Below are 11,387 nucleotides of genomic sequence, written 5' to 3' on the forward strand. Positions count from 1 at the left end.
CATGAAATGCTGGTAATTCTCAGCCCAGCTCAAGCTTCTGGCCTTGCTTCTCCTCCTAAGAGATGGTTTACAAACTGCAACTTATCCTGTGAGTCCACTACAAGACAGCCTTCATTTCACAGAACTTTTACTAACTTGAGTTCTTAATTTAGCAAACTCTGTATCTGTGAGGGAACTAAGCTTACAACATATTGATCTTTTAATCGGGTGGTGACTTTTGGTCTGCCTGATCATGCTTTGGATACAGCTGACTCAGTTTCTGCAAAGCGTTTGAGTTGCATGCACTGTTTCCTTACAAACATTTAGTCTAGCCATGATTTGATGCTGAGAAAGCACCTGTTTGTTTAGAAGAACAATTGGACTTTCACTTCGTTCAGATGCCATTTTCCCTCTATCACAGTTCTATTTAATAAGCAATAATCTGCTTGAAACCTGAGGCACAGCCTTATTTACAACAGGTGAACACAGGTTGCAAGTTGCATTAATTGAACGAGCCTCTTGTAAAATCCAACTGTGTCATCTGAATGCAGGCTTCAAGGGATACAACTCAAGGAACTTCAGAGTTAAGTTGGACAGTGCTCAAATTTGTTAAATTTGGTTGCTGACCCAGAAATAGCGCATAACCTCTACATCAGAGGTGTCAAACCTGTTCCACAAAGGGCCATGTGGCTGCTGGTTTTTGTTCCAACCAGTCAAGAGCACACAGTTTGACCAATCAACTGTCTGAAGACTAAAATCAGTTGATTAAATGAGTCAAGTCTGGTGTGCTGATGCTTGGTTGGAACAAAAACCTGCAGCCACACGGCCCTTTGTGGAACAAGTTTGAGACCTCTGCTCTACATACAATATATACACTGCTGACAGAGGCCTTGTTAACTATGAAGAGCTGCACTGCAGTCAAGCTTTCAGTTTCTGAGTTTCAGTTTAGCAGCACCAAACATACGTAAGTATTGTCCAACTTGCTTGTACATGCTTGCTTTCCTTTGCTTGCTGTCTCTACAACACAGCATGAAGTAAACTTTGGTTGAAACAGGCCAGTATTCAGCTGTCATTAACTACAAAGTCAGCGTATGTCGGTGCTAGCCCTGTTAGCAAAAGCTAACTCGGGAAAGCACTCACCACCTCCTTCGCCTTCGGAGAGAAGCCGCTCTTCGGTCTGCTCCGCTTGAAAATGTCATCTTTGGTGGAGTCAAAGCCTATCCCTATCGCCTTGTTTCTAGTTTTCACTGTCTTGACACTGGCTTTGAAGAGTAAAGTTATATCCACAGCCATGTCCGTGCAGCTGCACCGCTGTAAACAAACCGACACGTCACCAAAAGAGGACGTCATTATCCTGCGACTCGGTGGAGTTTTCCCTGAGACGGAGCAGAAAGCCTTACGTTTTACCTTAAGGTTTTAATTGGGATTTTTTTTAATTGTAGCGCCTTTTGAGCCAAATGGTATTTACATCCCGGAGGAGCCTGAGCTGGTACCAAATTACTCTTCGCCTTAATTCAGTGCCAGTTAACGAAAAGCTTAAAATTTCAAAAAATCTCTTAAATATAATAACTTAAATTTTAAAATGACTTAAGTGAAAAGCTTTACCTGTCAGTCAGGTGATCATGTCTCCACTGTCTGCGTGTGTGTCAACGATGTAACAGGGACCAACTGTGCATACATTTAATCAATCAGATAACCAATCTGTCTGTCTCTCTTTCAGAAAAATGCCTCTCCAACTTCTTGAAGGGATGTCCAGCAGGAAGCGAAGACCTAATTGGACAGACCAGGAGTGTCTGCTTCTTGCCCAGTTAATGCAGGAAAGGAAAGACATAATCAGAGGGAAGTGCAGCACTGGAGTGTCAATACAAGATAAAAGACAAGCGTGGGAGGAAGTAGCCCAGGCCATCAATATTGCCTTTCCTCAAATTCAGCGTACAGTTTCTGACTGCAACAAAAAGTGGGAAAATCTGCTAGCAAAGTCAAGGGAGGAGATCAAACGACAGAAAAGGCAAGCGGGTAAAGGTGAGGAAAATATGCTCTTTATTAGCAGAAAAAAAGATCTTATAATTAGTATCATGACATCTGCAATCTAAGACTTGAGGGTGCATGTGTAGAGATGGCTGCAAAAAAAGCAGAAGAAGAAATGAGCAAACGCATAACAATAATTCATGCATAACATGATTTTGCATTCACAGATGAAGGCCTGTCCCTTGAAGAGCTCAGCACTGTGACCCAAATAGTGATTTCTGTGATGAACCTCTCAGACATGCTGCAACAAGATCGAGAAGACTCTTCAGTGTCAGAGTTGGTGGAAACTAAACAAAACAGGTAATACAATGTTTTTTTGTATTTGTTGGCTTCTCTCATGTGCTTAGAAAGTACAAAAGTCAGTAGCAATTTGTATTGTATCTTGAACCTGGACAAATTTAAACCACATCTATCCACATCGCTGGAGAAGTGAAAAAATGTGTTTTTGTTTTGTGTAATTTGGATGAACTGGCCCTTTATGTGTTAAGGTTGAAATTTCAACTGCTTGTCAAACAAAGTAATGGACAAACTTTTTTTCCATTTCAGCTGTGATAAAGATGGAAACGACCCCACAACTGATGAAAGAATCACAAACAAACGTCCACTGATCGAGCGTAAGTATCCAGATCAATCCGCCTCTCCAGGAGAACAAAAAATGTCTGCTTTTACTAATGTTCCTAAATCACTCGCAGTACAGTTCAGTACTCCCCGTGCTGCTGTCTTTACTGTCTCTGGAGAACACTCAGATACTCCCTGCTCCACTTCTCCAACCTCAGTGCACTGCACAACTTTGCAAGAGCGAATGGATTTGGAAATGTCTGTGCTGAGAAGACAAGAGGCTGTACTCAAGCTGCAAGAAGAATATTACACACTAAAGATCAAGCTGATGAAAAAGCAATTGAAAGAGCCACTTCAAAAGGACTAAGGTAGTTGTAGAAAACTCCCTGTTGCACCTGCATATGAGTTGTGCCTGCTTGTGAAAGGTGACCATCATGATTTGTCAGTTTTACAATTGAAATCTGTAATAGTTTTTTGTGTAGTGGACACAAGTATAAAACTGCAAACATCACATTTAATCTGGATGAAGACGTATTCCATATTCTGCTATTGTGAAACACTGATCAGGTTTGTTCTGTCGCTCAAAGTAAAAAATATCTTCATATGAGCTGGTAAAAATATTTCATTGCAACATGCATTCGGGATGATATCTATACATCACTACAAACCAGACCTTACTAAAACTGTTTATTTATGCCAGAAATATTGTTGTTCTGTAACAACTAAATTTCTATTTGTAGTTATTACCAAAGTCTTTCTAAAGTCACTCTACAGTACTGTAATTGTTATAATAGTGAGCTATAGTCAATTCAGTGTTTGCTGTAGCCCTTATAATCCTATAATAATGCACAGATTGAGCCATAAAGTGTTTTTTCCTCACAGTGGTTTAATTGTCTTTGTGCAGCAAATCCTTTTTTGTGTTTTCGGTTCATACTAATGTACATCACTATAAATATTACAGAAAAAGATATATCATGAGATACATTTCTGCTTTTCTTCCTGACCATGTACTTTTGTTATGAATGACAGTGAAAGTCAAGGGATTCATTATGTTTGTCGCCTCACGTTGCCTTATTATCACTTCGCTTTTATGACCAAGTCAAGAGTGAAATTTTTTTGTGCTGTGTAAATGATTTGTTGCTTTGAATACATAAATAGTTATGGACTCGAAGCACTGACCAGCTTTTAATGATAGTTTATATCATAAGTATTGATATATAATATGAGTTAGACAGCCTCTAATGTGATGCATTAATATGTCATGCCTCGTGCCATATACAGTAACTGGAATTTCACACAGTAAAGTCTTAAATTCCTGAAATTGATTTATAATTTGTAGGAAGTATAATTTGTGTTTTTCTGTCAGTGGAGTCCAATTCACATGTATAGTTTTACCCTGTGAGAAATTTTGTTTATTGCCGATTCATGTCATTTACTCTGTAAGTGCAAATTTGGAAGCTGTAAATGTTTGACATATACCAATAAACATATTTATGAAAATTGAACTTGATCATGCCAATGTAAGTAAAGCTAAAATAATGTCGTGTCTAGACAAATGTAGTAATTTGTGTGTAATATTTCTCATAAATCCGTTTATTTGTAAGTGACTGAGTTTGGCACCCAGATGTAAGCAGTGGGGCCCAGAGTGTTGAATAAAAGTCTGTTATTTGCTGTGTGGTTTGCTCATTTCCTTTGTTAGTGTTGTGCCAGACTGCGTTACAGCTGAGTGCTGTGACTGTCTCTCCTTTTCTGCCGCCTCAGCATTAACTCCTCGTCATTTCTTTTTTTTTCATTCACTCTTTTAGCTTTCACTGTGGAAAGAGAGCAGCTTTTCAAGCACCACGGTTATGGGCACAAACTAAAGCATGATTGCCCTTATGATACTTAACGTGTTGATGTGAACAGCCTAACCGACCATTAAATTTTCCCAACTTTTATCTTACCATGGGATTAAACACAAATTGAGCTTGCTGCAAGCATGTACTGTATGTACTGGGCCAGAATGGGAAGCTGGATAATGGGCTGCTACTTTAACAACAGATTTTCTAACTCCCTATATTTGATACAGAGCATGTTTACATGCACACTGGTATCTCGGTTTTGTCTTCTGTCCTGGTTTTCATTTTATTTGAGAAATGGCGTTTACATGGACATGAGAAACCTGGTTACTCATGAGTTATTCATGGACTCTTTATTCACGAAGTATAACAATGTCAAGTGTTACACCCAGTAGTTTTTTCTAACATTACCCACTGTTTATCCATTTTTATTTAAAGCTAATTTAACTGTTTATGTATTGCTTTTAGCTATTTATAGTATTTCTTCACTCTTTTAGCTAACTAGGTCAAAACTGTTATATCCAGAGCTTTTAACTATTTCAACTTACAAGTGTCAAACACACTTGTCTTCTTTCTCACAATGTGTTTATCGGTAGGATTTACGGTTTTTGAATAGTCTGCCTTTTACCGACATGAGTCGCTCTCATCTGCTCCATTGACTCCAATGTAAATTGAGAAGAGGATTTTTGGAGAAAAGCAGAAAATACTCTTTTAAACTCGCCGTATTATCCACATTTTTGACACAAGGATCAAAAAAAAAAAAAAACCATCACTGTGTTCCTTAAGGTCTCGTGGCTTTGACGGTGAAATTTGTTTGGCGATATCATGTTTGGTTTTTTGAATAAATAGCAGTAGTTTGACAGGCCCGAATCGGCCGATAATGAGCCCGTCGGAGCAGCTGTGAGGTGCTCCAAAAATTTCCCAAAGGCAAAACATCAGCATACAAGAAAACTAGAGAATACAAAGTCCTGTGAGGATTCCAGTGTCCTGACATGGTGCAGGCACATTAGATCCATTCATAGGATCAGACAAATTATTACTGTGATTAGCACTGATAACAGTATTCATACTAACTACAGTAAAAGTCAAATACAAAATAGATAAAAACAGTAACTAGCAGATTTAGTGGTCAGCAATTGCAATTGCAGCAAGTGCAATGAAAGGGAAAAATGTAAACATGTTATTGTTTCTGAACAAAAACCTATAAATCCGTGGCTCTAAACATGGGGACAGGGCCCAGGGACCTTAGCCAAAGGTTGTGAATGACAGCCAATAGTAGTTTTTGCTTTTGTTTAGTTATTTGCACTTTTTTATTAGCCCTGTTGATTTTATTTTTCACAATTGTCTGTAATGCAAGCATTTTTGTTATATTTTATAGTGTTGATATTGTTATTTTGTTATATTGTTGTATTTATATATTGTCATTGTTTCGGAATAATAATAAATTTCGACTTAAAAAGTATTTTTATTTGCTTAAAACCTTTGTCCTGTGTTTTCTTTTGATCAGAATCATGATCAACTAACTGAAAATTGAAAAATCCCAAAATCATTCAATGATCAGGCAAATGTAGATTTCAATTTTCGTTCAAGTTTGTATATTGCATTCACTTTATAAATTATGACTCGTTGCTCCGCCCTGCACAAAAGTAGATAAGCTGATTTTCTAAAAAAAAAAAAAAAAAAGTAAAAAAAAGTATTGATAGTGGTATTGGTATCAGCAGTACTGGCCCTGTATTTACTTGGTATGGGATCATACCAAATTTTGCAGTATCGCACACTATTGGTTTCTATGTTTTGTTTCGTAATACATGACCTGTGATATTTTGGTCTGGTCCAGTTATCATTGGCCAATCATTAGCCAATCAGAGATGACGACCCACCTGGTTGTTAGAGGGGTTGAACTTAAAAGGGGCAGGTGAAGGCCGCGAGGACGCTAGAAACAGGTGAAGACGGAGACGCTGGTTGTGAGTTCATTCAAATCTGGGAAATACTGTCGTTCATCAGGTGAAGACCCGGGACTTTGAGTCAGTGTGTAACCTGATAAAACCGGACGCCGAGCCGTGTGTTGGAGCTGGTTTCAGCTCTTAGTTCAGCTAAACCACGGTGCCACAGCGACCACCACTGCGACCACCGAGTCCGCCATTACCGCGCTGGTTTGTAGGAGAGGAGAGCGCGTGTGCGCGGAACGCAGACTTCCACCGAGTTTCAGGGTGAGTATGGAGACAGTGTGAGCACACAGAGGTAAACAGACCAGGTGTATCAGCCTGTGAGTCTCTGTATTTCAGATGCTGCAACAGAGGCCTTTCCACCGTGTGAGCCACAGTCGCCACTTTGTGCCCGCGCACACGCTCGCGCACACAACCTCAGTGCGCGTGTCTCCATCGCACCACGCACCTTGGACAGACGGCTTGGATACGGCTTTCTGGACTTTATACAAAAAGTGAGTACACACAACATTTCAATCCAGAGTATCCCCAAAAAGCGCGCCAACGACATGGTTCCGGAAACAGTCACAGTTTATGGTGCCATGTTGCGCTGGTGCCACCTGGGCCTATGTTTTAAGGTGGAGCTCACCTGGTTCTGTAGTAAATATTCCTTCATTCTTGGTGGTTTGACGTATTTACATTCTGGACCGTGATGTGGTTCATGTGGCAAAGATAAAGGCTGAATATGACAGGCGCGACAGTGCAGCTGCACAGAGATAATTAGGCCTCAGCGGCCTCCTCAGTTCACGTTAGTAAACCCTCAGTTCACCTCCCACGTGCTCAGGTTATCAGGGGTATGTGGAGACAGGCCTGTAAGTCCTCAGAGTTGGACAGAGACACAGTTTTTACCCACATAAACCTTTATTAGTTATATTAGAGTCCAGAGTTACAGGTCAGTGCACGTGGACTGTGGCTGTCTCGAGCACACCTGCTCCTTTGGCTCACAGGTGCAGCAGCGGCCTGGGTGAAGATGAAGCTGAGGCCGTGGTTCGCTCTGACTGCAGCTGCACCACGGTCATCCTCACTCAAACATCACAGTTTCCAATACGATCAATAACTATGACAGGCAATGATTATTCCCTGATCAGTCTGTGTGTATAAAGCTTCACACAGATGGATTTATATTCAGTGAACTGATGTCCACAGAGTGTGAGTGTTGGACAGGATCAGTCCAACCGCCAGTCTTCACAGGCGAACTCTGACCTGCAGACTCAGACTGAGCTGGTTCTTCTTCTGCTTCTTCTTTCAGGTCCACAAACAGATCAGCATGAGAAGAAATCAACAAATAGTAAGACGTTTTTATTCTGCTGCTGGGGTGGTCGGCTGCTGTCCCGACCTGTCTCTCACATGCACATACACGCATACACACGCACACACACACACACACACACACACATACGGCGACTATGCCAATCTGTCTCACCCTCTTTTTCTTTCTGTCTCACACACGGCCACTGTGCCATGATTATTACTGTCCGCCCGACCAATCGCCTGTATGTCTATCCCAGGGGTTGGCAACCTTGAATACTCAAAGAGCCATTTGGACCGTCTCCCACAGAAAAAAAACCACCTGAAGCCACAAAACCCTTTGACATCTAAAATGAGGATAACACTGCATATAGCTTTTTTTTTTTTTTTTTTTTTTAAACCTGTATGCTTTGTATAAAAAACTATAGTGTGTTGCAGTTATGAAATAAGTGAACTGTGTGAAATTTTATTTCTGCATGTAACAAAAACATTTTGAACTCAGAAAAAAAGACGGTTTCATATAAAATACCCAATGTCTATTTGAGTCCTCCTCATATTTATGAAATAAAAATCCAAACTTAAATTATCCACCTCCAGCGAACCATAAATGCCGTCTGCTTCTGTGTTCCATCATCACTTTATCAAGTGTACTGGAGCATGCAGTCAGCTGTCAACCTGAAAATGTTGCCACCGGGTGTCGCACAGCGGCGTTGGTGACGCATATTTTGAGAGACAAAAAATTAAAAAGTGTTTTAATGTTACAAGATCACTGTAATCCTCAAATTTAGAATTACATTTAAAAAACAAATGAACTAAAAGAAAAATACATTAAAATTAAATACTCATTATTTAGATTCCAAAGTCACATGTGGCTCTGGAGCTGCGGGTTGCCGACCCCTGGTCTATCTCTCCCCCCCTTTTAAGATTTGTAGCGTCGATTTTGACTACGTGGGATGAAGAGGCTATACGAGGTATTTGACATTCACTTTTTTGATGCTGGGATGTCTGGCCGCCGTGCCATAACTTTTCCTCCTAGAGAATTTGTTCCTGTCCATCCATTGTGGCTGCCATCGGGCATCTCTCTGTATCTGTTGGTCGGGCGGTTGATTGTTTGTTTGCTTGTTTGCTTGTTTGCTTGCTTGCCTGTTTGTTTGTAGCGTCGATTTTGACTACGTGGGATGAAGAGGCTATACGAGGTATCTGAATTTCACTTTTTGATGCTGGGATGTCTGGCCGCCGTGCCATAACTTTTCCTCCTAGAGAATTTGTTCCTGTCCATCCCTCCGACGTGGATTTTGAGAGGTATGAGGTTGTTTGCTCTGCCACCGTACCATCACTTTACCTTCTCTCTGTCCTTCTGTCTCTCTCTGTCTCACACACACAGACTCACACTCACACTCACACATCTGTCTCTCTCTCTCTCTCCCTCTAATCAGCCTGCTAGGGGTTGATCTGGGGGCCCAGCATTGGGGCAGTTTAATGCCTGTCTCTCTGTCTGATATGGTTGATTTTGGCCTTTATCAGATCATATAAACCTAAACACCAAATTTCCAAAGCAGACAGATGATTGGCAGAATATACAGTGATATATAAATAGCAGCAGTTACTGTATATCACATAACAAATTTCTTCAGATAAGACAAATTAACTTAAACGTTTGACCATATTCACAAGTGTGGAAGCACAAATAACATGGCCAGCTGTAAAATACATTTAGTATGTGTGTGTGTCGGGGGGGGGGGGGGGGGGGGGGGGGTTAAACACATACACAGCCTTAGGGGAAAAAAAGGGAAAATCATTTTGTGAAGTCAGACTGTCCTTTCAACTTTCAATTTGGATAGTTAAGGTTAGGGTAAGGGGTTTAGGCATTATGTATTTTAGTTTAAACAGAAACTTTATTTATTTATTTATTTATTTATTTATTTTTCTTCTTTTCCCTCCTGTCTCCACAAGTGCCTCCCTATAAATTCTTTTATTCTCTTGATTAATCTTGTTAATCCCTGGTGATAACCGCTCTAAGATTAACATAACTGATTAGGACCAAGACTTTGATAATGACTTGCTTGTATTTTGACTGGTCTAAATGGAATTATTAATAGAACATTGCTATTCTGATCTGGTTGTAAATGTGTTTCTGATGTTGGCTTTCTCAAGCAGTTATTCAGCCCATGGACGATATTTTCTTTGCATTTAAAATCTGTATTGGCATCTGAGATACATTTGTGAGCACACTTTTTGATATTGAGAAAAGTCATTGTTATGTCAGTAAGTTGCTAACTTTTCCATCACTAAATAGTGGAGCTACAGGGGCAGGTCTGATGTCAATCGATTGGGGATCCTCCAAAGAAAGACTTTTTTTTTTTTAATATTCAGCCTGTGTCCTGAGCATAGTTGCATTGCTGTTTATCACCACCCAAATTTTGATCGAAGCTTCATTGTACAGGGAGGGTGAGTTGGACTTTGAGGTCACACTGGCTCGTCTTGCTCTACCAAGTTTCATTCCAAGGGGAGACAGGAGTAGGACCTTTCTGGATTGAAGTAGGTGTGAGGAAAAGTTTTGCGATTCTTACGTCTTTTGGCGTCAGCACATAGGGAGGCCTCCCAACAGGGGAATTTTTCTTGCCCCTGTAAAGCGCTACGCATGGTAAATCGCAGACAAGATTCACTGCTGTATCAAGTGGCGTGGGGTTATTTGGGTTAGGTTTAAGTGTAGGTGGGTTTGTATTTTTTTCTTTTCTTTTTTTTAAATTGCGTGATGGACAGAGTAAGGGAAGGAAGCCTGGCAGAGAGACGACTCAAATAGCTCAGACAACTGTAAAGTTGCACCCAGTTTGGGTATATTTGCTTCATTTTCCATCTAGTGGTGATGACGAACGCAGTGAGCACTGTGAAAACATAATAGATGTGTCTAAGTTTACCAGGTTGAACAATAATGATTAATTTGCTCCTACTGAGCTACGTGTAACATACGTAGTAACATACTTGAAATGAGGCATTGTCATGGGCTGAATTGAAGAGAAAGTCTTAAGGAAACAGGCTTTGTCTTGAAGTACAACTGCTAATCTTTATAAACAAATGTGAACAGAGTGACAGCCATTTCAGAAGGCAAACCTGAAAGGATGTTTACAGATGGTAGAGAAACCTTTTCAAAAACACTTGAAGATACAGTTAAGGCCTTGTTCTGGTGCTTGAAGAAACAGAGTGAGGAAGACATGTTGAAGTTTGGACAGACCATAAATTCTGCTTAAATTATTGTGTAGCTGCTGTAGTTTGATTATGAGTGAACCAAGGCTTTATTCTGTGGCTGAACCTCCAGTGATGGTGTTACTCTCTTTATCCATTCTGTTTACTTTTACATGGTCTGTTGCACACATTTCTCCCACATTGTCAGTTTTCTGTCTTTTAGCACCTTTTTCATATACTTGTCATTTTGTTTTCATATTTATCCTTTTTCTTAAATTTCTTTGTCAATGTGAATTTATATAACTTTGTCACTTGGATGAAGAAAAGCTTGTACTCTGTAGTGCTATAATTTCTTACTTTACATTTGGACTTTTCTGTCTCTGAGCCCAAGACATGGAGCTGTCAACTTGTTGATGTTAGTCTGCAAAAGGTGTAAAGTGCAGTAGGAGACAATAGTGTCTTCTCAAACTGTTTCCATGTATGTCAGGACATTGGACTTTGTAATTACTGCTGAGCCTCTGTGGAAGGGTTTGCAAAGATCACAAGACCACGGCAGTACATGCTGAGG

The 11,387-nt window shown here is 40.2% G+C and overlaps 2 protein-coding genes across 3 annotated transcripts in view; one reads left to right on the forward strand and one right to left on the reverse strand.

Annotated features, from left to right (window-relative positions):
• The window catches only part of stx18 (syntaxin 18), a 17,741-nt gene extending 16,434 nt beyond the window's left edge, over positions 1–1,307 (reverse strand). Inside the window, exon 1 of the mRNA XM_041034694.1 lies at positions 1,120–1,307. Coding sequence (XP_040890628.1) covers positions 1,120–1,272 — 153 coding nt within the window. The 5' untranslated portion in view covers positions 1,273–1,307. The remainder of the gene's footprint in view (positions 1–1,119) is intronic.
• LOC121179715 (myb/SANT-like DNA-binding domain-containing protein 4) lies at positions 832–4,228 on the forward strand. Of its 2 annotated transcripts, none has more exons than XM_041034691.1 (4): positions 832–943; positions 1,700–2,001; positions 2,175–2,307; positions 2,554–4,228. In XM_041034691.1, the coding sequence occupies exons 1-4, from the start codon at positions 879–881 to the stop codon at positions 2,930–2,932; spliced, it is 879 nt and encodes a 292-aa protein (XP_040890625.1). In that variant the 5' UTR covers positions 832–878; the 3' UTR covers positions 2,933–4,228. The 2 variants fall into 2 exon arrangements, with proteins under 2 accessions (XP_040890625.1, XP_040890626.1); XM_041034692.1 differs by lacking the exon at positions 832–943 and adding an exon at positions 1,355–1,468.
• Positions 4,229–11,387: the final 7,159 nt, after the last annotated feature.

Source organism: Toxotes jaculatrix, chromosome 3 (genome assembly GCF_017976425.1).
Source record: "Toxotes jaculatrix isolate fToxJac2 chromosome 3, fToxJac2.pri, whole genome shotgun sequence".
Lineage (NCBI taxonomy): Eukaryota > Metazoa > Chordata > Actinopteri > Toxotidae > Toxotes > Toxotes jaculatrix.